The sequence below is a fragment of the Amblyomma mixtum genome, chromosome 1, assembly GCF_055824585.1.
Source record: "Amblyomma mixtum isolate Tamu chromosome 1, ASM5582458v1, whole genome shotgun sequence".
Lineage (NCBI taxonomy): Eukaryota > Metazoa > Arthropoda > Arachnida > Ixodida > Ixodidae > Amblyomma > Amblyomma mixtum.
The window spans coordinates 41,863,470-41,887,826 of record NC_143012.1 but is presented as its reverse complement, the minus strand read 5'-3'; the positions used below and the strand labels follow the sequence as shown (position 1 = coordinate 41,887,826).

At 45.5% G+C, this 24,357-nt stretch overlaps 1 protein-coding gene across 4 annotated transcripts in view; it reads right to left on the bottom strand.

Annotated features, from left to right (window-relative positions):
- Positions 1 to 24,357, bottom strand: part of LOC149366121 (kinesin-like protein KIF21A) — a 60,120-nt gene that overhangs the window by 4,419 nt on the left and 31,344 nt on the right. For 2 of the 4 annotated variants that reach the window (XM_089548809.1, XM_089548819.1), the window contains exons 16-32: positions 23,967 to 24,216; positions 22,607 to 22,674; positions 22,456 to 22,524; positions 21,831 to 21,902; positions 20,989 to 21,210; positions 20,071 to 20,230; positions 18,944 to 18,983; positions 17,866 to 17,920; positions 15,422 to 15,687; positions 13,774 to 13,917; positions 9,963 to 10,085; positions 8,464 to 8,603; positions 7,044 to 7,227; positions 4,939 to 5,103; positions 4,138 to 4,258; positions 2,369 to 2,539; positions 1,118 to 1,326 (exon numbers count right to left, since the gene is read on the bottom strand). In XM_089548809.1, the coding sequence (XP_089404935.1) occupies positions 1,118 to 1,326; positions 2,369 to 2,539; positions 4,138 to 4,258; positions 4,939 to 5,103; positions 7,044 to 7,227; positions 8,464 to 8,603; positions 9,963 to 10,085; positions 13,774 to 13,917; positions 15,422 to 15,687; positions 17,866 to 17,920; positions 18,944 to 18,983; positions 20,071 to 20,230; positions 20,989 to 21,210; positions 21,831 to 21,902; positions 22,456 to 22,524; positions 22,607 to 22,674; positions 23,967 to 24,216 (2,459 nt within the window). The remainder of the gene's footprint in view (positions 1 to 1,117; positions 1,327 to 2,368; positions 2,540 to 4,137; positions 4,259 to 4,938; positions 5,104 to 7,043; positions 7,228 to 8,463; positions 8,604 to 9,962; positions 10,086 to 13,773; positions 13,918 to 15,421; positions 15,688 to 17,865; positions 17,921 to 18,943; positions 18,984 to 20,070; positions 20,231 to 20,988; positions 21,211 to 21,830; positions 21,903 to 22,455; positions 22,525 to 22,606; positions 22,675 to 23,966; positions 24,217 to 24,357) is intronic. The other 2 variants (XM_089548828.1, XM_089548838.1) reach the window with 2 other exon arrangements.

Here is a 24,357-nt window from a genome sequence, read left to right as displayed (position 1 = left end):
ATGGCACCGTGACATGGCACCGTGACATGGCACCGTGACATGGCACCGTGACATGGCACCGTGACATGGCACCGTGACATGGCACCGTGACATGGCACCGTGACATGGCACCGTGACAACCTCCTTCGCGCAGCGAGAGTCTACTATGCTCACCCTTCTTACAATTGTAAGTAGTATCTCAACACTTCTCCGCTCTAAAACAGCTGCACCTTTAAAGGGGCTGTGAAACACTGCTTGGGGGGGATACCGGCTATACTTCAGGTGGATTCTTTATGTCACACAGATGCTTACTTAAAAAGAATTACAGGAATCGATGCACAGGAACGGGAGTTATTCAAAGAAGAAATTTCAAAATACAAGCAAACAAAACGCTGCCCTCAACTCGATTTTGGCGGGGCTTCCCACTCCTATTTCGCTCTCCCGATGACGACACCTGGCGCAACCAATCACAACAGCCTGCCAGAGCACGTCGCGGAAGTTTGCGCTCCATGGTTGCCTGCTCTCTGTAACTCGTTCTTGCTGAGACTGGAAGCGTCATTTCCATGCCAGAGCGCCCCTGGTGGTGTATTTTTATTTTACTTGCTTTGCAGGGCTTTTATCTAAGACAAACAAGTTGTTTTTGTTGATCTAATATAAAACGCAGACAGGTGACAAAATGCTTGTCTATTCATTCACACAATTTGCAGTATAATTACTCTTTGTACAATCATCAAGCTCGCGCCAGGTGATGTCATATCCGCTGCTGAAACCCGCCACTGTGTGGCGACACCATCAGAGCCATGAATTTGTTTTTGGGAGGACATTAAAATATTAGAAAACGGAATATACGCGGTATTACCGACGCTAATAGCACCACTGTAACTCACTGTATGCGATCAACAGGCAAAATAGTCAACTAAGATAGTGTTTCTGGGCCCCTTTAACTGCTATACATGTCCAGCGGGGCTTACACCGAACTGACTCCCGACAAGTGGCTGGTGAGGTAATAAGCAGAAATGACTTCACTGCTATGGACACAGGAGAAAGACTAAGCAGAGAGAAAGAGAGAGAGAGAGCGAGAGGGGAATGAATAAGAGAACAGCAATGGCAACGTTCAAGAAGAGGTTACGAGCCTTACTTGGATGCCGTGAAGACGCATGACGAATTTGTGGCGATGGCGTTGATGGGGGAGGTGTGCGCCCTCAGCTCGCCAACCAGCGAACAGTTCTCGGCGTTCCACAGCTTGAGCATGCCACCGCGGCACCCGCTCAGCAGCACAGGTGGGCCCCCAGCGTTTTGCATAAAGTCGAGCGCACAGATCCAGTCCTTGTGCGCTTGGTTCAGCGACTGGAAGGGAACCACGCAAAGCAGGCTTTAAGCTTATGATAAGGCCCTGGAACAGCGCTGATCAAATCACCACAAAACTGCCCCTTTCACGTGTGTCCACAGTGCAAATACAAGATGGAGCCTTCAGAGCTACGACCTAACTGCAGTTCTCACATGAGGAACACAAATACTTTCACCAGAATATGGTTATGCGGATTTCGGTGAAACCTGCAACACTTGCAAGGAAGTTTTGATTCAGGCGCCTGATTTTGTGCAGGAATTGCACGAGGTCACAGAAGCAAAATATTTTCCAGTTCTGCACTTTCCAGCTGTAATGGGCAAACTTGGCTGCCTAATGAAAGCATTTCTGCATTCCCCATGCATTATAACTGGGTCAGGTCTAACCTATAAGATCTTCCACTTAGCCTACTACAAACTCCATCCACTCAGGTTTCAACAACTCCAAAGGTGCAACTAATGTATTTACTCGCATAATTTGCACACCTTTAATTTATTACCCGCGTTTTTAAAATGAAATTTTTACTTGCACATTTTACGCTCCCTGCTGAACCAGACCACAATACACGCAGGTGTGTGCTAGGCAGGCTTGGGAAGATCGGCGTGGTTGCGTCGCATTGTGTGGCTAAAATGATGCGAGTGGCAAGGGGACAAATTGTGTGCAGTTTTGCAAGGGCACCAATTTATCGCCTTCATCTTCATTTGACTGCTGGCTTTGCAATTGTATCATAGGTGTACACTACTTTGAGCTCTGCATGTGTAGTAGTGATGTCCCATAGGAAACAGGAATTAAAACCTTTGTAGTTTTTTTTAGGACGTGTTAGCAAACTCTCTGCATAACTTTACCTTTTTAAAGCCTTAATTTAAAGAAGAAAAAAAGCGCGCAAATTACGCGAGTAAATACGGCGCTGCTTATGCCGAAGGTTACGTACGACACCGAAGCTGCAACGTTTGCAGCCTACGTTTGTTAACAGATTACGCACCCTTTGTAGTATCGCAGCACAATATGAGTCAAGCAGAAAGTGACGAACACTTTTAAGCATACCAGAATGTGGCACCGATTGGCCAGGTCCCACTTCTTGATGCACATGTCGCGCGAGCCCGAGAAGAGGTAGTCATTGCACACGGCCAGGCTCTGGATCCCATCATAATGGGGTGGTTCCAGGTTCACCTTGGGCGTGAGCACACCACTTCCGCTCTCGGGGATCTCGAACACCTGCACGGTACGTACCATCGAGACTATCGCAAACGCATTACATTACTTCTTCCGTAAGATGACTAGTTGGAAGCCGGCTTCTGCGTAACCGGCGACTGCATAACCGGCGACTGCATAACCGGCGACTGCATAACCGGCGACTGCATAACCGGCGACTGCATAACCGGCGACTGCATAACCGGCGACTGCATAACCGGCGACTGCATAACCGGCGACTGCATAACCGGCGACTGCATAACCGGCGACTGCATAACCGGCGACTGCATAACCGGCGACTGCATAACCGGCTACTGGAAACCGGCTACTGGAAACCGGCGACTGCATAACCGGCTACTGGAAACTGGCTACTGGAAACCGGCTACTGGAAACCGGCTACTGGAAACCGGCTACTGGAAACCGGCTACTGGAAACCGGCTACTGGAAACCGGCTACTGGAAACCGGCTACTGGAAACCGGCTACTGGAAACCGGCTACTGGAAACCGGCTACTGGAAACCGGCTACTGGAAACCGGCTACTGGAAACCGGCTACTGGAAACCGGCTACTGGAAACCGGCTACTGGAAACCGGCTACTGGAAACCGGCTACTGGAAACCGGCTACTGGAAACCGGCTACTGGAAACCGGCTACTGGAAACCGGCTACTGGAAACCGGCTACTGGAAACCGGCTACTGGAAACCGGCTACTGGAAACCGGCTACTGGAAACCGGCTACTGGAAACCGGCTACTGGAAACCGGCTACTGGAAACCGGCTACTGGAAACCGGCTACTGGAAACCGGCTTCTGGAAACCGGCTTCTGGAAACCGGCTACTGCATAACCGGCTACTGCATAACCGGCTTCTGGAAACCGGCTACTACATAACCGGCTACTGCATAACCGGCTACTGCATAACCGACTACAGCATAACCGGCTACAGCATAACCGGCTACAGCATAACCGGCTACTGGAAACCGGCTTCTGCATAAGCGCAGGTGTGCAGCCACACGGTACGTGTCCATGTGCCCATCACAGTGCCATTCCAGAGGAGGTACGCTGAATCGAAAGCACACGAAGCAAGCATTCCAGAAACCTTATTCACTCAAGACGAAAAGTACTGCAGAGATTTTGAATACCAAACATTTGGATCAAGTCGAGTATTGGACACTTTACTATTCAGCTGAATATTCGAAATTATCGAATGTTCGCGCATCCCTACACAATACACAAAAGACCTTACTCGTGACGGCACGCAGAGTATATAGTACAAGTTCCTGTGCCGCTCCTTTTCTACGAAACTATGAACAGCAATACAAGGTTGCGACTTCTACAATGCCTGTTTGGTACACAAAAATAAGTGGCAAACAGCGTCAAAAAAGCTAGTGTTGCGCTAATTAGGAGTGCAAGCAGTCAAGTACAGTTGAAGGAAGACCGAAACGTACACGTGTCTATGCTTTTGTGTTTCTAAGCAGCACACTAGTAGCACATCAAGATGTTCCAACTAGCTCATTCAGAAAGCACGTCTTTCTCGAAAGATTTTCAGCCGACCTTTAAATCACGACTCAACCACTGCAGAGATGAGGGGAACTACTTTTTCCTCTAGTACAAGCTCTATTGCCAACCTTAATGTAGTGGTCTTTGGAGCCAGTGATCACAAGGCTGGAATCGCCATCCACGTCGTCCACTGCCATGCACATCACCGCTGCCTGGTGCCCGCCAGCCAGCTTGCCAACACAGGCAAACCTGAGGATGCGGAGAGGACGGTTAAACACTGTTACTACACGCTTCCTCAATGCGGCCACAGCAATTCTGGTGAAACAGAAATCATGCGGGGTTCGTCACAAGGCTAACCAACAGAGGTGAACACATAACTGACACCCCTGCCAGTCACAGGGGAGTGCACTTTGAGAGCCATTTCATAACGCAGTTGATTCCCGATAAATCAAACTCAACGGGGACTGATAATTTGTTCAAATTAACGGTATAATTTTGTGTTGACGGGATAAAGGTTTCAGTTCAAATAAACCAGTGCTTTGAACTAACGGGAACTCACTGAAATGTCCTTAGAAAGTTGACACACAAGAACTATGTTGTTGCCAATGCATAATATATAGCAATATTTGAAATTTTGCATGGGGGCGTAGGTGTGCAATCAAGTTCCAGTGTGAGCTTTCTGTCTGTGCCCCTAACATCTGGATGATGTAAGTAAAAATGCGATTGGTTTAATGAGTGAGTGATTAACTTAATGACTGATCAATTAATTTTTCCTTAAATCAACCAGTCAGTCATTAAATAGACTAGTCAGTCATTAAATCGATCAGTCAGTCATTAAATCGATCATTTGATTGATTGATTGATTGATTGATTGATTGATTGATTGACATTTTGACCGGTAATGTTCCGAACAAGACAGCAATGCTTGCCTGCGGATGTCCCAAATGCGAACGATGTTCGAGGCAGCGGAGAACAGTAGGTGACCGTAGGGGCTCAGCTCAATGGTGTTGATGCGAGTCTCTCCCTGTGGAATCTGGAGGCTGCGTGAGGCAGACTCCGCCACGACAGGACCACTGCTGCACTGGCCAGAAGAGCTGGTGACAAGAGCAAGAGAGTTTCAGCTCCGCTTTCTTACACCATCACCCACACCTTCAGTTTCTGGAAACTTATGATTCGCGCCCTAAAAGTAAATATAGTATAGTCTACCATGATCTTAAGGCTACTGCAGTCGTTTTAGCTGAACAGGGCCAATAAATTTTTCCTGGTGTAATGGTCACATACTGTCCAATAAAAATGACAGTACAGGATAGAGGAACGAAATGGTTAGCTTAGGTAATGTATTCCATTCAGCGTTCTTGCAAATAAATACTGAAAATTAGAACTTTCTTCCAAGGAGGTTAAGCTTCAGGGGATCACCTTCACGTCACGTCACGTCACGTCAGACTGTACACAGGAGTAACGAGGCATGCATACTCCATGCACTGTCACCTATCTCAAAACTGAAAGCGAAAGAAGCCCTGTGGACACCAAAATGTGAACAACAGTTCATGAATTTGTACTAATTCTTCCAGCCTAAATACAAGGCTATGCCCAACTTGTGACTTAACAGCCAAGGTACAGAGGTCCAAAAAGCTTCCAGAGCATTGTGATCATTACAATAATTAGAGGCAAAATAGAATAAAATAGATGCTTACTGTCAGTCTTTTCCAGATTTTAAATGAAATGGTCCAAGAATTAGGACAGTAGCAAAGGCATAAATATGAACATGGAAGCTTGGACGAGTTCATGATTTGTAGGCATAGTAAGCCCAACACAGAAACCAAAGACAAAAACTTTTAGAAGCTTCCTGGGAGTTTTGTCCCTGTTCTTCACACTGCCTGCAGTGGCAAAGCCGTGCAAATCTTGTATCAGGAACCCTGTACCGACACTTTTCTGCAACACTGGCCAGTTTGTATTGTATTGAATTGGGTTTATTGGCATAGGCAACCAAGGCCATCAAGCGCCAAGCACAAGGTATAGGAAAAGTTTTCCGGGGAATTTTACAAAATGTGGAAAGTGATCAGTGGTGTAGAGAGCCTAGAAAGTTTGTACTACCGAGTAATAACAGAGGAAATGAAATTTAGAAATGACTAATAGTAAAGCATTTAAGGGGGGACGCTGGTCTTGAAAAAAAAATTTTTATTAATGAAGTCACAGTTATGAAATCTTCAGCGAATATTTATTTTTGTGTGCTGATTCTAAATATGTCATTTAATTTCATGTAAAGCAATTCCTTGAGCACTTATGCACTTTTTATGCGAGTATTTTGCGTAGTTTTGAAAATTTGCTGTGGGAAACTCGCTGAAATGTATGCCATTATGTTCTCTTGACACCAAGGAATACAATAAGGGTGAAATTGTCTTCCTGCCTATCATAGAACTTAAGTTATAGAGTTTTGAAGTTGTCGCTTCAGAAATGAGAAGGAAAGTGTGTATTCCTGTTTCTGAAGTGGTATATTCAGTACCCTATTAGTCGAGTTCTATGAGAGCCAGGATTATAATTTCACCCTTATTGTATTCCTTGGTGTCAAGAGAACCCAATGGTATACATTTCAGCGAGTTTCCTGCAGCGAATTTTCTTCAAAACTCTCCGCAAAATACTTGCATGAAATGTGCATAAGTGCTCAAAGAATTTTTTTACATGAAATTAAATGACATACCTAGAATCAGCACACAAAAATACATGTGCCCTGAAAATTTCATAACTATGACTAAATTAATCAAATTTTCTTTTCAAGACCAGTGTTCCCCCTTAAAGAATGTCATGTAGCCTCAGAACCTGTTTGTTTGTTTAAATTGGGGTTGTCAGTCCTCCTAACGAAAAATTGTCAGTACTAAAATAACCAAAGCAACCAAAAATTGTCAATGCTTACATGTAGCTGTACCTGTGCAAAAGGAACGCGGGGAGATGGGTTAGGAATAGAAAGCAGACAAGCCAGAAGGTGTCAGGGATGCAGAGTCAAGTGAGAAGGGAGAGGGTAGGGTGCAGTACTCACAAAAGGGTCCGGATGCAGCGGGCAGGGCTCTCTCGGACATCCCACACCTTGATAAAGGCAGTGGAGACTGAGTAGGTGAGCCGGTGGTACTCGCAGTAGCGCACCGCCACCACATTGTCCGGGTGGCCGCGCAGGCTGTGAATCTCCTGGCCTGTGTGCAGGTTCCACACCTTCACCGTACGGTCTAATGAGAAAGGCGACAACAACAAAAAAAAAAGAAATGAGACAATCAGTGCCACTGATGTGGCAGAGCATGTTTTAGCCGCTGATAGGTTCAGACTGAGAGCGGGTGAAGTGATCCAGACAGTCAATCAATCACTGCAATCACTGGGACACACTGTATCCCCTCTTCACTTTTCCCCGCCCACCAGTTATCTCCTACCACCCCCTCCTCTGAAAGTGAGAGGGGAATTTTTCTCTCTCCACTTCAGCACCTGCCAATCGAGGCTTCAGACATTTTTCTGACACGAGAACTAATGCTAACATATTAGAAACTTAACAAAGTCTTATGACAGATTCACTGCTGCTATTACTCTATAGAAGAATACAACTAAAAAAAAAAGAAAACAGCAGCTTCCCCTCAAAGGAGGCCTCGAACCAACGGCACTGACCCACTGCCACGACGTCGCTATCAAACACCCTGCACCTGCCAGAGCCGCTTTTAGGTGCAGTGTGGTTGACAGCGATGCTATGACAACAGGTTGACGACATTGGCTGGAGCTTGGAAGGCCCCCTTCAAGGGGGCATTCGCCACTGTGTCTATGCTTGCATACGAATGCAGGCACAAACAAGTGAAAAGATGTGCCAGAGAAGGACAACTGAAACAAGAAATGTACTACTTCACTGAAAGTGATTATGGGTGTTTTGACGCATAAGCCCTTGTTAACTTTGTCCAAGGTTGCCATCACCATTGTGAAGTCGTAAAGGAACATTTGAGATTAGCAATGTATTGAAATTTTCAGTGTACTGATTTTGCATTGCGAAAATTGCAGCCTTCTATCTAGCTTTACTTTCACTGTGAATTGAACTATGCAAGCCAAAAACTTAATCCTGTGTAGAGGCACAGTAGTAAAGGAAACCTGACCAATCAAGAGGAGAGTGTGACATTGTTGGCATTATGGCAGCTACCATGATGTCTGCTACCGGTCAGACAACAATGCTACACTTGGAGTGGGGTCTCACTTTTGTATGTCACTGCACGCATGAGTCATTTTATGCTGGACTGTTTGCTGCAGACGTAATACAGTTCATTGAGTACAATACTGCATTAACAAACACCTTTATATGGCTAACAGCACAGTGTCTGGAACTAGCCAACACTGATAAGAAAAGGCTATCAACATAACATGGCAAGCAAATCGAAACAACTCGACCAAGCGCAGAGTTCTGGACAGAGATGTCCTCGGTGACACAGACGCACCTTTTGAGGCACTGAAGAGGACATCATCTGTGACGGCCAGTGAGAGGACAGCCTTACTGTGTCCCTCGGCGACGTGTGTGCAGACCAGAGGGGAGCTCCGCGTGTAGCACGGCTTGCCCGCAAACACGCTGATCACACCTCTGAGTCACCAAGAAGAAACGAATTCAGGTGAAAAACGTACATGCCATGTCATTCCATCGCGAAACAGGTGACATGCTATGCAGACAAGTTCTGTTATGGTTTTATCAGGTACAGCTGCATTAGGTGGGCTCGTCAATGTAATTACAGGCAACACGCAAGTATCAAGGAGCCAGCATTTTTGGGTAGAGCAAGAGCAAAGCACTGCTGCCATGTGAAGTTAAACTTCGGAATAAGTAACCAGTCTCATGTCTTGCACTAAGCATTTAGCAGCATCAGTGTCCACCCTTCATTCTTTTTCACATGCTTTTAAAAACCTTAACTTTTTTTTCCCATTTCATACTTCTCTTGAAAAAAAATTAAAGGAATTGGAGTGCTGGAGATAAAGGGACCCACCTGAGGACCAATTCAACTAGTGAAAATTCTAACTGGTCCGACTGGTTTCAGCAACAGTTGATTCTAATTGTAACCAGTTGATATCCAGTTAAGTTCCAGCTGGGGTGAGCTGGGAACTGGTTGGAGTAAACCGGGAACACTGGGAACCAGCTGGAGTAGACTGGGAAGTTGTTCCTTAAGTAAGTTTGACTAGTTAGGATTTTCATGTTGGCGATGCTTTCTAGCAACAAGGTAGCTGCTTTCACTGAAGTGGAGCATCAATAAGTTAGAGAAGGTAAAAAAAAAAAAAAGGAATCAAGTACAGGTATCCCTTCCACCTATCGCTTTTGCAAGCAAACTACGGTCACATCACCAGAGTTTCCTGCGTGCAGGTGCCCAAGACTTGCACCGCCACTCACTTCCAAATGATTAGCACGAAATTCTTTTTGGTCTTGTGGTCACAAGATTCAGTCAAGCGGCATGAAAAAAAACGCTGCATTTTCAAATCTCATTCTCTTGGCAGTAAATGAGTCTTTTAGTGCCGGAAAATCATCACCATAGGAAGAGCCATGCACTTTGGTTTTACCAAGAACAAAAATTAGGGTTGTCATCAATGTGCCATTAACATGGTTGGTTTGGTTGGTTTATGGGGTTTAACGTCCCAAAGCGACTCAGGCTATGAGGGACGCCGTAGTGGAGGGCTCCGGAAATTTCGACCACCTGAGGATCTTTAACGTGCACTGACATGGCACAGTACACGGGCCTCTAGAATTTCTCCTCCAAAGAAATTCTAGCCGCCGCGGACGGGATCGAACCCGCGTCTTTTGGGTCAGCAGCCAAGCACCATAACCACTGAGCCACCGCGACGGCGTGCCATTAACATACTATGCACCGAAACAAAATTTAAGTTGCTGAACAGCCAAGGAAGATCACTGCCTTATAGAGAGAAAGAGTGAACAGAGTGAACAAGCCAACCCAGCAAATACCTGTCCGGCTTGACTAAGGGACTCGTCGAGGTGCTGCTGGTAAGCCTCGAGAAGACATTGTTCTCCCGTACTTTCCGACCTACGGGCGGTGACTGTGGCGGTGTGGCATCGATGCCAGCATCTCTGAATGGAAAGTTGCGCACAGCAAGCAAGCAGGCAACGCAGTGTCAGTGATGCAGCGCCGAGACAGTTTAGCAGTTTCACCAGGGTGGAAATTTGGGCAAGTCTGTACTGATCCATGACATAAGAGTAGCGCAAAACCAGGACGACGGACACAAGGGGAGAGAACACACACCAACAACACAGGCGCTAACTTCCGACTGACGAAGAAAACCTAACCCAGCCAAGTGAACGGAACCTGAGCAAAAGTAGCGCATGCGCTGACCAAAGATAAAAAATTGAAAAAAGGTGCGAAAAATGCGGTAAAAAATGTGAGATCACGGATGTTTTGAACCCAAGAAGGCCAGCTCTCGTTTAGACAAGGAAATGGACGGAGTACTAACGCAGTTATCTTGTAAGGCAGCAATCTGTGTAGCTTCCACAATTTCCCGAGTTAGCTTATCTCTACTCTTAGCAATGACTGAGCATTTGTCCAAAAAAGGCACGCACTTGCAATCTTTGCAGTGCAAAGCTAGATTGCTGCAGGCTAACTCGCGAAATTGTGGAAGCTGCACAGATTGCTGCCTTACAAGATAACTGCGTTAGTACTCCGTCCATTTCCTTGTCTAAACGAGAGCTGGCCTTCTTGGGTTCAAAACATCCGTGATCTCACATTTTTTACCGCATTTTTCGCACCTTTTTTCGATTTTTTATCTTAGGTCAGCGCATGCGCTACTTTTGCTCAGGTTCCGTTCACTTGGTTGGGTTTGGTTTTCTTCGTCAGTCGGAAGTTAGCGCCTGTGTTGTTGGTGTGTGTTCTCTCCCCTAGTGTCCGTCGTCCTGGTTTTGCACTACTCTTATGTCATAGTTTAGCAGTCTTGTCCCTTCACAGTCCAACCTTGTCGTCCCTGTATGGCTCAAGCGGGGATCATCGCAAGAGTGAAGGCACTTAACAACTATACCTTAACATGGCTCTTGTAGAGAACCAGTCTTGTAGAACAAAGCAAGCGTTATGAAAAAAACAGGTTGCAGACAAAGTATTGTGTACCCGAGATCCCTTTGCACTAGAGATTTTTCACTCGTCTGTCCATTTAAAACCTGGTCCGATGAAATTAAGAGGAGTGTCTGAATTTTCCCCAAAGACAGTCAAGTAGACAGAATTAATGCTGACAGGAGAATTCAATTTCTTGTGCAGAGACAAAAAGGTACCATAATAAGATACCATGTAAAGCCACCACCAATGATGACTTCACTATCAGAAACTCTGCCTCTCACCTTTCTTTCAATTTTAGGCAATCATAAAGCATTACATTTGAACCTGGTGGCTCATTTATAATTGGAATTTTTCGCCATGGCTTACTTAATGCTGTGAACATTAAGACCCTCTCCTATAGTCTGGCTCCTCTGGTAGTTTGTCTACAGATTGTTATCTGTCTGTTAAGGGTAACTATATTGCTTGTTATACCATGACAAGTCTGAACATACTGAAAGGACGGAAACTTCTGAAACTGAAACTGCTGTCAATCGGTTGCTCATGTGCTAGCTTCATAATCCAGTGCTGACGCTTCAACTAGTCTGACAGAAGAAAGATTCATTAGCAACCTGTGCTTAGCAAAAAGTGACGAAGTTATAAATGCTTCCAAAACTGCTGTTACTAGTTGGTTCTTAACTTTGAATTCTCCATCTTTTGTACCTCTGGAACAATCAAGACTAAAAATGTGTTATCTCTACAAACTTTTGCATCGAAGTGATGTCCAGTGGATGTTGTACTGAGGGTTCAGCAGCAAAATTTTATTACGGAGATGCACCTAATAGCCTGCGGCAGGAGCAATAAGCCGAGCTCTCAAAAATAGTCACTAAAGCAGTTCACTGCAGAGGCTATGCCACACGTAAGCAGGACAAGGTTAGCTGGGAAGTTGGACACTGCGACAAAGTCAAGCAAGCAAGGAGGTACACTTGTTTTCTTGTAGATACTAACCAGCAAGCAAAATATAGAGCAGCATGAAAGTAAACTTGCTGGGTATTCACGACGTTTCGGCTCGAGCACAAGACTTTTTCGAATCCACCAGCCGAAATGTCGTGAATTAAATCCTGTTATGTTTTTCAATTTCTGGTGACTTTATCTTATATATAGTATTAGCATAGACTTACAGTTTGACAACCAAAATTGCAGGTGCAAATAAATACACCATTTAAGTGAAAGGACAAATAATGTCTACACACAAACTGAGGACTCAAGTAAAATAAACTGAAGTTTATTTGTACCACAGCATAAAATAAGGAGGCATCACAATCTTAAAAAGTAAACAAGATCAAACATGCTAATAACAGGCAGAGGCAATTGTGAAGAGTCTGCAACGGTGATGCAAGTCGCATAATTCTAAAAATCTAAAACATAAAATCACAGTGTATAAAACTAATTAGGACTAGTTGACTCAAGTGCATGAGCAAGTTCAAGAAAATGAACATTTTGTTTGGACTATCCGGCATGCTGCCTGGATAGGACAGTGACTAGCAAAACAAACCAAACACAAAAGCCCAGAATAAACTGGAATCTCCGTTTAAGGACATATTAAGGTAGCTCGATCAGTTTAGATCAGGGAGGTGCCCGAAACACTACAACCAAGACCCATGCTTGAGGGGAGATGCAGGTTGAGAAAATCCCATTTTTGAAGAAGTGACACACCTCAGTCAAGCTGTTAAACCAATGCCGTAGCCATTTTCTTCAACACGCACATCTCAAAAAAGCATTAGCAACTGCTCTTATGACAGCACGCTAGAGACTAGAATAATAAAGCTATAAAAGCACCATACAAGAACAAGAAACAAAACAACCAATCAGAAGATTAAACCAGACTTCAGGACAATCTCGTTATATTTCAGAGATATAGATCTCCCCTCAAGCCAAACTCCTTTTCTCTACAATAAATGTTTGTGCAACAATTTTGCACAACCTTGCACCACTAAGACTTGCCACAACACAACCTCATATGCAATCATAACACATATCTACTGTAATTACTATACCTGTCGTACAAAGAACGAAGCTTGAGAGAACACTGGTTAAGGCACATTATATCAACAGTCTCAAATTTCACTCTCGAGGGCTCACTAGCCCCCAAAGGCAGCGAGAAATGCCATAGTCCATGCCGTAAACGCAAGGAGAGACAACTAACGGCATTCAGCACGTGCAGTCATTGGGGAAGACACCTGGAAATGGTGCACGCAAACTTCCAGGCCGTACAGGTACAGGTTGCATGCAGTATTTGCCCGCGTCTCCACGAAAGAAACGAAGCTGCCGCACTTCTGTCAGCAAAAGCATGAGCTAGCTCGAGGGAAAGGATGAAACAAGTTTGAAATGCATAGGGACATGCTCGAAAATGTCCTTAACTGTGCATGCAGTCAGGACAGAGTTGCAGGTTTGTAGGGTAACATCGTTTGCAGGTTTGGTGAAAATCTTTCCCAGACCAAGTGGTTTATGGAACAATTTCCAGCTGGTTCCAGTTGGTACCATCTGGGTTACAGTTGGTTCCAACTGGAAACCACTGGAAATTGTTCCATAAACCAGCTGGGCTGGAAAAGATTTTCGCCAGGGAGTAGCTTCCAGTAAAAGCACAGAGAAGCAAAAACTGCATAGCACTAGGCTGCTCAGAGTGCAAGGTATTGAGCAGTGAGAGAGAGAGAGAGGCCTGCAGAGAGAAGCGCCACCTACTTTCTGAGCTGGTTAGAGTTAGAGTTTGAGAACTTTCTCCTAAGCAGTGGGGAGAGTTCGAGGGGCAAGCGTCGGGCGGGGGGCTTGCTGCGGCGGAGTCCCGGCGCACCCCGCGGAGGCGGCAGTGAATCAACGCCCGCTTCTCTGCATTCAAAGAGGCAGAGACACAGGGATGAGAGCACTTGAGGAGAGGTGCTCGGCGGGCTTCGTCACGCGTGCGTGCCTGCACTCAAAGATGGGCTAGGCCGGACAGAGCAGCTTCGTGCTGTGCGTAACATATCAAAGGGATGCTGAGGAAAAATTGAAGTCGTCCTAAATCGACCAACTACAATGCCAAGAATGCCACTGTCGTGAAGAAAGACTCTCTTTAAATTAGAAAAGAGCAAAAAAAAAAACAATAAAGAAGTCGGGTACCCACACTGTCAGCTGTGTTCACAAGTACACGGTGGTGACGTTGGTTTGGTTTATTGGTTTATTGGGGTTTAACGTCCCAAAGCAACTGAGGCACCTAGGCACCTATTACTGCTGCCTGAATAAAATGACTTTGACTTTGACTTTGAGGTTATGAGGGACGCCGTAGTGAAGGGCTCCGGCAATTTCGACCACCTGGGATTCTTTAACGTGCACTGACATCGCACAGCACACGGGCCTCTAGAATTTCGCCTTCATTGAAATTCAGCCGCCGCGGCCGGGATCGAACCCGCGTCTTTCGGGCCAGCAGCCGAGCGCCGTAATCACTGAGCCACGGCGGCGGCGGTGGTGATGTTAGGAGAGCTTTCTTTTTGCAAATCAGTGCATCTTTTTGAAAATCAGTGATCAATGCATCTTTACTGCAATGCAGAAACTAAATTTGCAAAATAAATCAAAATCAGGGCACTCCACATCCCCACTGTCACCGGGGTATTTTCTTACCTGCCGCTCAAATTTGATATTTCTCTCCATCTCAAGCAAAGCATCTTCAGCTGATGAATAAATGTGAGTTCATGGTCCAGTTATCAGATCTTAAGAAGGAAGAAAATCCTGAACAAACTATCCTCAGTGTCCTTTGAGGAAATCCAGCATTTGATAAGAGCGGATGCTAACATGGAACTGGAATAAATCCAGCTTCCACGGAAAACCAATAGGTCTTTTACATTAACTAAGGTTTTGCCAAAGGAAATAAATCTCAGCCTCCCTGGGCAATCAACTTAGCTGTTATCTGAAAGAGGGGAACTGCTCGGTCCAATCGTGTAGTAATGTAGTTTAAGACGAATTTATTGCAAACAGAAGTTGGCCATTCATGGCCAATGCTTAGTTGAATCTTTAAAAGTCCTCGATAGCTATCCAAGTACAGCACGTGTGCAGTATACCCTAATCACCAAGCTGAGTCTACGTCTCCTCATTTAAAAGCCACACCACAACAGCACATTTGAGCCACAAAAGCAGCACACTCGTTCCAGCCGACACCCAAACACGCAGAAAGGCAAGTGCGAAGCTTTGGTTACAGCTTAAGCCCCAAGCTCAAGGCCAAGGCAGAAGCAGTAAGCTAGAGCAATCAAAGGTTAGTCAGGAGATTCAAGCACGGTTCCAGAACTGCAAAAAGCAGTGCCCAAATACAGAAAGAGTAAACCGGCACGTGTGTTGAAGCAAGAAAATGAAACTGACTCACTTTAGAGACCCCGGGGCACTGAGTACTCGCTGGAGATTGCCGTCCGCTCCCAGATTCAGGCAACCGCCGTCGGGATGGGACATTATCATGGAGTCTGGGATGTCTCCGAAGACGGAAGACGTCATGACGGATGATGTCATGACAGACGACGCCATGTCGCTATTGGCGTCGTCTTCAGCCATGACAGGCAGCGAGGGCAGTGAAGCATCCATTGGCGCGGCGCAAGCATATAAGAGTTCTTGTGGAGTGGCAGTCTTACGACGCGCCTGTAAATGTAGGTACGAGGAATATGAATCTCTATGAACTGTATAGTGTTCTCTGAAGCCCTGGTGTCATGTTTCTATAAGATCTACGCAGAAGATACAAGACTTGCGTAACAGTAATATTTTTGTACATATGCCAATGCATCAGCTTTGTTTTAAATAGATGTCAGGGGTGTGCAAGTATTCAAAATTTCAAATTGTTTGCAACTGCCTGTTTCATTCGATTCGTGCCGCATTTCACTATTTGAAGCATCTGAACACCCATATCATTCAAAAATTACAACTTTTCGTGACCATTTGAATTCGCAGCCAAACATATCTTTGAACTACCGAACGGTGCTCACTAGTTCAATTTACAGGCTCTCTCATTAGTTAACTAAGTTGTTCCATCTTGTATTGATGGCCAGCACACAGTGTAAGTGTGTGTGTGGTAATGCTAACTATAGCTACCTTTATCACTGAGTTATACAAGAGATGTGATGCGCACAGAAAAGGGGCTTGTGAAGAATAGTGAAAAGGGCGAAGCTGCAGTACGCATGTGCTGCTGCTGTTTTTGCACTGATCGCCTTCCCTGTACGCAATTTTTTTATCCAGATCGGGAAATTAGGAGGTCTGGACCACAGCTAAAGAAGGCAGAAAAAAAAAAAACAGGTGTCGGAAAAGAAGCCACATAGCCAGCCCGTGCAACCGAATCACCTAAAGTGTGGCTCGCTCACTCTCTCGCAGAATATGGTAGTTCCACTTTCATGCCTCTTTGCGACAGTGTTTCGCACCGTCACTGGCATTCCAGCACAGTGAAACCGATATACAGGCTAAGCAAGCGGGCTACATTTCTGCGACAACATTGTGATTGGGAGACATTCCAAAGCCGGTGCTTTCTCTTCAGGCTTCATAGGGAAGCCTGGAAACAATGGCCCTTTTTGCATGTTTTGCGAGCCGTCTTGTTAAACTCTGCCAGCGATGCATTGTGCCGTGCCCCTTTGAAACCGAAACCTCCAATGCCATTTCACCAGAAGGAACTATACGGCCACCTGACAATGGTTCACGACAGGACACTGTAGATGGCAACGCCAGCTTTTAGTAAGCTTCTCAGTTAGGCAGGCATTAAGTCACAATGTCATTACTTTCTTCACTGATGCATATTACTCCAGGAATTGCTCATGACTGAATAAACCGTTACTGCGCACAACAAAGACATGGACCAAACACGTAAGGAACAGGACTGTGCTTGTCCTGTTCCTTGCGTGTTTGGTCCATGTCTTTGTTGTGTGCAGTAACGGTTTATTCAGTCACAAGCCGGTACCACTAGCCAAACTTGCTGCTCTATACCAGGAATTGCATCCATGCTACATTATTTGATCTTCCACCTTACTCAATGCCCTACAGGGCCCAAAGGCATCGATTGTAAAGACGATGCTTTTCACTTCTTGGAGGGCGTAGCAAATGCAAACGTCCCTAATGTAAAGCTATCACTGCCTGTTTCTTTTTGAGTCTCTGAGTTGTACTATCTGGACTCATAACTGGAACTATGAAAATAATAGATTTGACTTGCAACCAATTTTTATTATTTGCATGCACTTTGCAATTGATAATTTGATATTCGCATACCCTTGGTTTACATCTATGCATATATACTGTATTTTTGCCACACTAAAAAATGGATCCAGGGCACAGTAAAGGTCTCAGGTACATACATGCCTGGAGAACATTTGAACCTATAGGCTGGAAAAAAGAAATGCTCAAAACGTTGTTTGGTTTTGTAAACACAGGAAAAGCACAACATGTTAAGTTCACAAGGTCACACACTGACAACAAGCATGTCACCTCATGCATTCTTTTTTCTAATAAAGTCGCACCACAAACAGTGGCGCATTACGACTGCTCAGTATTCCCGGGCATGCACACAGTTTGTTACTTGCAGCATTTGCAGAAACAAGAGCTCAATGGACACTGAAACTCCCTTGGATGTCCTGGGGACGTCAGAGACGTCCTGGGAACGTCCGAGACGTCCTGGGAACGTCCGAGACGTCCAATGAAGTTTCAGTGCCCATTGGGAGCTTACTGCAAAGGCAAATAACTGCCCCACTTCCAGTTCAGAAATCAAAAGTGAAGAATAGCACAAACAGAAGAAACAACCGGAGCTTCACCAGTGGCATATGCAAGCATGGCACTGTTCCCTACCTTGCTCTTTGAGAAGGTTGCTGTCGTGCCCTGCGACTGTGTATCTGAGGTAGACCTGTTCCAAGAGAAGCGCGAGAATGTAGTCTTAGCCATGTTTTCTAAATGACAACTTTGCACTTCGGCTATAAGGATCACAAAGGCATTGCCGAAGTGTTTCTTAGCTTTAATGATGACCGAGACAAATGACAAACGGTCGGTACATAAAAAGGAAAAGGTTTAAATTTTAACACAAGAGGTAAGAGGTCACTTATGGCTGCAACCGAGTGCTATGTGAAGGAGCACACCCAAGTGCATTACCATAAATGAAAGCCTTTCTTGCAGCAGTTCTAACTTGTGTATTGATAGAAATATAGCGAACAGGTAAAAAATTGAAAAAAATAGTTTGATAAGCCCAAATTCGAACTGTAAAATTTAGTGAAAAATCTGAGAAATGGCATAGTTTAGTCAGACAGCAGCTGGGCAAGACCTTTTCTAAAGTTTTTAGTGGCATTTGAAAGCCACTCACTGTGATTGTAGAGGCCGCAAAAAATTTAGCGTCAAATGCGTCAGGCTGGCTTCCCCTCACAGAACTACCAGCAGACTGCAGCAGCAGATGAAATGCCAGCTAGGGCGGCTTGGCTGCATTACAGCGGTGTCGCGTGAAAAACCGGACGCCAGGATGAAAACTATCGCCATTTTCACCACCTCTGTGATAACGTGAGTACAGGATCGCTGGTAGGCTAAAACCGACCATGTCACTGGTTCCGGGGCACTATTAACAGGCGAGAGAGGGGTGAAAGGCTGCAGACCGCCTGGCTACCAGCTGTTCACGCCGCTATATCTTCAGTGGCACTGTTGGCAAATGCCAGATAAAGCATGAACTGTGGCGACAACGCTTGCCACACCACTGCCAGTCACCCGTGTAGCGAGGCAGTCTGCTGCCTGCCATCCATAGCTTGGTGCTTGGCGGTTCGATATAACCGCTGTTTGTAAAATATATTTCGGAACATTTTGCTGTGGCCAATAATTCGTAGTAGCCATGTTCATTATACCGAGGTTTGATTGACTATATGAAGCAAAAAAAAAAAAAAACGCTTACATGTCTGTAGGTGAAGTTGACCTTGTGCTGGGGACGCTATCTGCAAAAGTAAAAAAAAAAAAAAAAGAATGTCAAAAGTGATCCAGGCAGTCTCTTCCCAAAAGAAGCAGATGAAAGATACTGCTGCTTTCATGCACATCATAAGTACTTCATCTTTGAACATGCAGACCACTTAGTTTCCCCAATTTAGGCACAAAGTTAAATCTCTGTACAGCGGCATTTCCAATAGCATGGCCATACATGATTAATGCATGGCACTAATAGCTTCAAGGTGCTAGCAGTCACTCCTAGCAATGATAATGTTAAACAATAACAGGACAATGAAATAAAGAAATGATCAATTAGACGTACATACAATGGAAGTCCCTGATATAATGTAACTTATGCCTCATTTTGAAGAAGTAATATGCAGCCGTATTAACACAAAAAATGCATCAATCTCCCTTCAACGAAGCTCGACAAAGCCTTGCATGCTTAGTTCAAAATGGCAAGTAACAGTTAGTTGCTTATATTTGAAGCAACACTCCCAATCTCCTGCACATTGCACATCGCCTGGCTAAACTCTTAACATGATCGAGCCTCACTATGCAATGCAAGAAAGGTCCGTTAAACTGCTTCATGCACAATTGCCCAGCTTTCTTTTTGAATGATTCATTTAGAATACCTTACAGGCTCCTGTATGGAGCATTAAGTGAAAGATAGTTTATGGTTTATGGGCGTTTAACGTCCCAAAGCAACTCGGGCTATGAGGGACGCCGTAGTGGAGGGCTCCGAAAATTTCCACCACCTGGGGTTCTTTAACGTGCACTGACACCGCACACTACACGGGCCTCTTAACATTTTGCCTCCATCGAACGAAATGTGATCGCCGCGGCGTCACCACCGCGGGTCAGCACCGCAGTACCAGAAACACTTAGCCAACGCGACGACTCATATTGAGTAAAAGAGGGAACACGATATCTGTTGCTGGAGCTACCTTCAGTTACAAAGAAGCGATAGTCGAAGAGAAAACCTTCGCTCTTCCTAAGCTCCGGAACCCTTTCATCAGTAGATGATTGATGCATGTGCAGTCGCATAGCTCATCCCCGTGTGGCTAGAGACGCGCAGCTTGGTGCAATAGCACCTACCCGGTTCCTCGGACCAGCTGGGAGGTGCCACCGGTTCCAGCTGCATCTGGTTCATTGTGTGCTGCAGCAGGTTCTGGTGAATGGCGTTGTTGGCCTCCACCTGCTCCAGCCTGGCTTCCAGCTCCTGGACCACAGCCTTGCTCTGCGCTGCTTGAAGGCTCTGGGAGGAAGGCATCATAGTGCTATAGTGAAAACGCAAAACACTAAACTCCGAAGGTAATAAGAATTTTAATGACACACAGTTCCGACTAGTGGGGGGAGGTCACGATGAAATGTTAAAGCTAATGTCAACATTTTCTGCACACTACCAGCTGCTAGAATCGCTGCAACATGCTTCCATTTTGCAAACTACAGTAAAAAGGATGCTAGCGACTATATCCTGGCAATAGCAACTGGAAGCAGATATAACTCAATGCATGCTCGGACATGGCTATGCCAAAACTGCGGGCAGACCGACATGTCTTCTCTTTGAAGCTGGGAGAGCACGTTAGCGATGAAATGTTTCAGTTATTTCCGACAATGCATTTTCACTTCATCTATTCATGCTACGGAGTTGCAATACAGCACAACTGCAATATACTACAACGGATTATAATTTGCTGCCCCCTTATACTGCACAGACATGAACATAGGAACTGGTACGAACAACAGGCATGTATCAGTTGAACAGAAAAGACTCAAAAGAGCTTTCCAGTCTTTCCAAGGACTGTTCCTGATAGCAACAACCTCACTAGCAAAGGGCTGAAGCAGTAACCAACATTCCTCACAAAACATAAGTATGGTATCCCCTGCCGTGCACACACTGCAATCCAAACCATGGGATTGCAGAGTCATTAAAGTGAACATGCTGACCACCGCCAACATGCTTGCTTGTTGCACCAATGTCTGCAAGCTTGGCGAAAGCAGGTTCCACTGTACCTGGTTGATGGCCATGTGCAGCAGCTTGTCGACAAGATAGCGCGCCTTCGAGTCCACCATCCCGTCGAGGATGGAGTCCAGCTCGAGGCAGTCCGTGTCCTCCTTGGTCTCTTCAACCTGCAGGATGTTCGCCTGACACTCGCGGATGTTCTCGTTCAGGTAGTCAAGGTTGGCACGCATGTTCTCAATCTGGTCCTCAAGGTCTCTGATGTCCCGCTGGTCCTGCGCAAGGGGGCGTCGCAAGGCAGCAAGTGTCAGTGGCAGCAGTAAAGATTTCTTTCGGGTGTGTCTTGTTCCAGTTTGGTGCGTCATTTCGCCACCAGGGGGCAAAGACACCTAGTGATGACAGCTTGAGTGCTCATCATCATCATCATCATCAGCCTGACTACGGCCAATGCAGGGCAAAGGCCTCTCCCATGTCTCTCCAATTAACCCTGTCCTGTGCCAGTTGCGGCCACCATATTCCCGCAGACTTCTTGAGTGTTAAGGCAAGACAATTAGGTAAGTTGCCAGGGAGCCATAATTGGATTTCAGAACACAATTACAATAGCAGGGACAAAGATGGAAACACAAGCACTTGGCGGCATCGTTTCGTCAAGAGACTTTCGTCATCTTTTTCTACTTGAGATGCGGAGAAGATTGAATTTGTAAAAAATAACACGTCCCCAATTAAGTAATGAACTAAACGAAAGGCTTCCTAACAGTGAGTGACTGCCATTTGTTTCAACATTAGCAAGATGAACCTTGATGCCAAAACGCACTCTGACATGACAGCACGCGCATGATTGGCAGCATGAAGATGAATTAATTTGTCTGAAGAGACAAAAAAAAAGAATTCTTACTTTCCCAGCTCTCAATGCTCTGTCTCGTTTCCGCACAGTCTTCTCCAGGTAGCGTGTTAGTTTCTCTCGTTCCTGAAAGAAGAGGGAAGACTTAGGCTTGCCTCAAATACATGCATGCAACTCCTCATAAGGCATACGGACCTGTCAAAATACCATTCCAGTACGTATCGAAACGTGTTTGAACTATGCTTTAGAAATGTGCAGAAGGTGCTTGAATGACTGCAGCAAAACTTTGCTGTGAAGGATTACTCGCTCCATTATACCAAAATTGCATCACAATTGAAGTGCACAAAAAAAAAATATATCAGTGGAAATATGAAAAGAAAATCTCGCACTACATAATGCATGTGGAATATGTTGCTCAAGACCAGCAATAGTGCACTGTGCTCCACAGCTGCTCAACAGTTGCTCAACAGTTGCTCAACAGTTGCTCAACAGTTGCTCAACAGTTGCTCAACAGTTGCTCAACAGTTGCTCAACAGTTGCTCAACAGTTGCTCAACAGTTGCTCAACAGTTGCTCAACAGTTGCTCAACAGTTGCTCAACAGTTGCTCAACAGTTGCTCAAAAACTTGCGCTTTCCCATTAAAGAATGCTGAGCGGTTTCTCCTCGGCAAAGTACTTACCATAAGTGAGCGCTCCATGTCCCTCTCCAGTGTGTAGACACTTTGCTTCGTCAAGACCAGCTTGTCGATCTGTCCATGAAAAGAAGCAAGAGTTGTATCCCCTTCCTAGCAATATGTAATCTCACATACTGCGATAAAGACAAGAGCTTACGTTCTTCTCAAGTGTCTGCCACTTCTGCTTAGCAACCTTCGGAGAAATGGCCAATGCTTTTCTTGGAGCTGCAACAACAACAAAAAAAACAAAGCAGAAGCATAAGGAAACGAGTCCTCGACAGAGCCGCAGCAGAAACTACGAACTGCCGTTACACATTCAGCCAGGATAACTTGGATGGGAGCCGGCCAAGATTCGCAGGACTTGCAAAAAACACGCTAAACAATAAATTTTAATACAAGTACGGTGGATAGAAGAACATGGACCATGCTTCAGCAGTCAAAGTATGCTGATGCACTACTTATTGAGAAGTAATAGATGTTTGATGCATATGCAAGTAATATTTAGTTTTGCCCTCTTGGATAGAGGCAGCAAACATTTCCACATTTCCATTCTGCAATGTGACAGAAGAGTGAATGCAGAAGCATGGTCCACATTATTCATTGCACGACTGTACATGTGGAGACAAATGAGGAAAACAACAAAGTCTTTTCCACTGTGATGATGTATGAATTTGATTTACCCTCAGTCTATTACTGATGTTCTAATGACAGTATCCACATCAAGAAATTCTGTTGTGTGGTTAACATTTGCCACATGCAATTCTGTCAGTGCAATTAAGAAAAATGTGGGAACATTCCGGACTTTGCCTGAAAAGCCACATTCCCAAGCTACACTTGAAAACGCACTAAGCTGGCATTATGCGGTGAAGGAAGAACAAAAAGACAAACTGCATGCCGATGATAACACGGAGATACTGTCCCCTATGCACGTCACGAGTTTTACTATCTAAGAATTCTAGCATGCTTAAACCTACTATCTAAGAATTCTAGCATGCTTAAACATGGATCTAACGAAGCTCTACACAGCAACTTGGCCAGAGTTTTTGAAGTTACCTAAAGCCAAGCCACTCCCACTAAACAAGTATTTGAAGGACAATGCAGCGAGCTATGGAAAGAAAAGAGACCGCAAACGGGCAGAGTGGGTGAGGGAACAAACGTGTCAATGACTTCCTAGTCGAAATCAAGAGGAAGAAATGGGTGTGGACAAGGCATGTGATGCAAAGGCAAGATAACCGGTGGTCCTTAAGGGCAATGGAGTGAATTCCAAGATTGGTTTATGGGGTTGAACGTCCCAAAGCAACTAAGGCTATGAGAGACGCTGTAGTGGAGGGCTCCGGCAAGCGTAGCAAGGCAAGCGTAGCGGGGGGTGGCAGAAAGTTAGGTGGGCGGATGAGATTAAGAAGTTTGCAGGGATACGGTGGCCACAGCTGGCGAAGGACAGGGTTGATTGGAGAGACATGGGAGAGGCCTTTGCCCTGCAGTAGGCGTAGTCACACTGATGATGTTGATGAAGTTACCTTGGTTTTGCGCGGCCACACGTCCCGCGACGCGCTGAGACATGGGTCGTGCCAGGCGGCGCAATGCAGCCATCTCCTCATGCCGCCGCTTGAGCACCGTCTCCTTGGTCCGGTTCTGGGCCTCGAGGGACCGGATGCGGTTCTCCTGCTGCCTGCTCTCCTTGAGCATCTGCGCCATCTGCCGGTTCCGGCGCTTCTCCGCTTCCTGGTGCCTCCTACTCTCTTCCTTCATTTTGGTCACCAGCGCTACCTACGTAACAAAAAAAAAGAGAAATGGGCTTTGGAAGGCTATGCCAAATGTACAGGCACTGCAGGCAGGTGCTACAGTCTACCTTGACTAGACGGGACCACAGATTTCAGAATGCATGATAAAATGCTCCAAGCTTACTGC